Source organism: Pinus tabuliformis, chromosome 6 (assembly GCF_031772625.1).
Source record: "Pinus tabuliformis cultivar Carrire ecotype Pingquan chromosome 6, CPIR1, whole genome shotgun sequence".
NCBI lineage: Eukaryota > Viridiplantae > Streptophyta > Pinopsida > Pinales > Pinaceae > Pinus > Pinus tabuliformis.
In genome coordinates this window covers 63,446,367-63,449,427 of record NC_142292.1, presented here as the reverse complement: position 1 = coordinate 63,449,427, position 3,061 = coordinate 63,446,367, and the positions used below count along the sequence as shown (strand labels likewise).

The 3,061-nt window shown below is 48.6% G+C and overlaps 1 protein-coding gene across 1 annotated transcript; it reads right to left on the bottom strand.

Moving 5' to 3' along the window:
• Positions 1 to 313: 313 nt before the first annotated feature.
• On the bottom strand, positions 314 to 912 carry LOC149257245 (uncharacterized). Its single transcript, XM_089461496.1, has 2 exons — positions 675 to 912; positions 314 to 594 (listed from the first exon to the last, which is right to left on the bottom strand). The coding sequence occupies exons 1-2, from the start codon at positions 910 to 912 to the stop codon at positions 314 to 316; spliced, it is 519 nt and encodes a 172-aa protein (XP_089317622.1).
• Positions 913 to 3,061: the final 2,149 nt, after the last annotated feature.

The window sequence follows — 3,061 nt, the reverse complement described above, 5'->3', positions numbered from 1 at the left end:
GCATATGTAAATAAATCATTTCAAGCATAGTTTGCACGTGTGTGTTTTTAAGCTTGCATTAAACATAAAAAATCCATGAGTCGAGTGTCGTGCAAATTCATACATAAGATCACAAATTGTACTGAACAAACGCATAACACAAGATAACACATCATCACATGTAACAACGACTCATCCAAAAATCGGTATGTATATATATATATATATCATGTGGCGCACTGAGGCGCTCAAAAATAGAAGTACATGTCCCAAAATCTCAGTACATCTGAGTCATAATGTCTCAAAATAAACAGTGGAAATAAAACCTAAGTGGCTAATCGGCTGGATGGTGCTCTCTGTAGTACACAGCCGCTCGTGCCACCCGCCTCAGAAGGCGGTGCACTCTGGGTTCCACACCCACTGTGTGGATCTGATGCTCCACAGGAACCTCCTCGACCCCCTGGAAGTCCGGCACCCCCTCCAGCAACCCCTCAAGGTTGCGAGCCACAATCTCTGGTATGTTGGCCCCTGGAGGGGCTAAGGCCAAAGCTCCGGCTCCCGGGCCCTCTCTCCGTGCCGTGGCAGCCAGGCCAATCGGTCTAGTAGGCCCCACATCTGCATGACAAGACATTTATTAGGACATGTACATAAAAAATTAAAAAAATACAAAACTCAAAAGACAAAAAGTGTCATACCTGCATCATCCCACTGTTCACCCGGAGGCAGCACCAAGTCAGGATCATTGCGGAAATCCATCCCCGCATATGGCCAATCCTGTACGAAGATCTCCTGCTGGTCCAACCAGTCTCTGAAAAATGCCCCCCAGCTATGTGGTCGGCCGCCACCCCCACGTGGCATAATCCGAGCCCATCGTGAGGCCCTCGTCTCTCGAGGATCTCTGGGGGCATCCACTGCCATAGACTGCAGCCGCATGGCTGGTACTCGCTCCAGAATGAGCGGGACCAGGATCGATCCATACCCGAACTGCTTCGTCTCTCCGCGACGGCAGTTGCTCAATTGCCTCTTCATGTTGTTGCACACTGCAGTGCACCAATCAAACACGGTAGGCTCGAGGCACTCGAGGGCTAGTAGGAGATGGGTCTTGGATGCCTCGTGGTTCGCCATGCTGCCCGCTGCCCGGGTCACCATGAACAGGATGGTGCGCAGCACTATGTCTCTCACTGTGGGGATCGAGCACTTCCCACTCCGCGTTTTCACCGCCCCCGGGCAAACCTCAGCCATCAGGGCATCCAGAGTACCGCCGCTAGGTCGCTGCCCCTCCAAGATGGGCCTCGCACCTCGGCGCGACAACCCAGTCAAGAAAAAGATATCCATGTGGTCAAACTCAATGTCGTGACCACGGATGGTGAATTTTTGGTCCACCGGGTTCCATGCCCTGATCAGCAGCTCCAGCAGATCATGTTGGGCCCTCAGACGCGGCGTAAGGAAGAATTTCATGAATCCGCACGCCCGCATGGCGTTGCAGCAATTCACGTCTCCCCAAGCAGCCACATCCTCTACATCGTGAACTCTCTCTTGCCATTGAAAGGCCATGATGTCCTGCATGAACAATAAAAAACCAATCAGAATTGTTTTCATGGAGAAATTTACGTTCATTTATTAAAAAACAAAACTTTTCCGCGCCATCGCGGCTGTTTTAAGGACAGCCACGATGACAATGGCGGCTCTGTGTAAAAAATGCGAGGTCAGCGCGGAAGAACACGCCTTTTCCGCGCTGACCCGAAGTTGGTTACATTGGCTATTTTTCGGTCAGCGCAACCCCGTGGGCAATTTCCGCGCTGACCGAGGGCGCACCCATGCAAATAAAAAATGCCCAATTGGGCCCATTCAACCGTTAAAAAACTCCTAAAATGAACCAGAATGCAGGGCAAAGGAATGAGAACCTACCTGGAAGAAGCAGATCTGAAAATGGTCTCCGGATGGGCTGGAAATCGCTCTGTCAACTTTTTGGCTTCTCCACGTTCTTCGCACTCCAAATAGTAAAATGGTAAAAATGACTTATTACCCCCCCCTATTTATAGTAAAAACTCCTAAATTACCATATTTTTTGGGTTTTTACCATTTTTAGCCATAAAACTAGCCTTGGTTCTGTTTTCAAGCATGTTTCAATATGTTTTTTACGTATATCGAATGGATTTACGCGGGTAGTGCCCTTGTGCAGGTACAGGTATCGCAGCTTGGTCATGACAGTCCACAATTCATGTGATTCCCAAAGTGTCGTCTCTAAGCTCTTTTCCGACGTTAAACAAGAGAAGATGGCCGAGCTCCCTTTCAGCTCGTTAAAGGGAACGAAAGGCGGTCGTTTTTAAGCTCTTTTTCCGACCGTTAAACCAAAAAGATCGCCGGGTGTTTGTCGTTTCGCACTCGATATTGGCTCTAAAACGACGTGTCTTCGACCACTTTTTTACTTTTTCCGGTCGGAAACACTATTCATGAAAAGTACTCCTCGGTTGTAATGACCGGGCGGTTCTTTCGAGCACAGTTTTATACTTTTTCGGGCTCGAGAGACACAACTGTACGAAAAAGGACCCCCCTGGAGTCTCCTTTTCCGCATTCTTTTCAGACTCTCGAAACAAGAAAAGAAGCCGAGTTTTTCCTTTGTCAGGCTCGTTAAACACTCAATGACATCGGATATTGTCAACATGACACACATCAAGCATATGTTACCCCCGTCAAGCTTGTCATCCAAAAATAATCGGGGTACCTGCCTGCAAAGGTGGGGAAAATGGAACTTTGATTACAGTCGTCTCGGCAGTACGTCACTCTTGAACATGGCACTCCGTTGTTTCGTGTCTGGGTGGGGTCATCTCATCTCGTTTTCACTAGCCTCCATGGGTTTGGGATATCCTATTTGACCTCTCATCTGTTCATTGCCGTCATCATCCTATCCGCTGCTCATTTGATGTCAAGTACTGCCAAATCCGTTACAGTGCCGTTATATGTTCAAGAGAAGTTGTCCTCTGCCACAATGCAACCTCGTTCGCTATCTCGTCACAAATCATTATCTCTCTGTCTCGTGTCGATGATGTGGGAATCATCATGGCCCACCTTCGATCAAGGC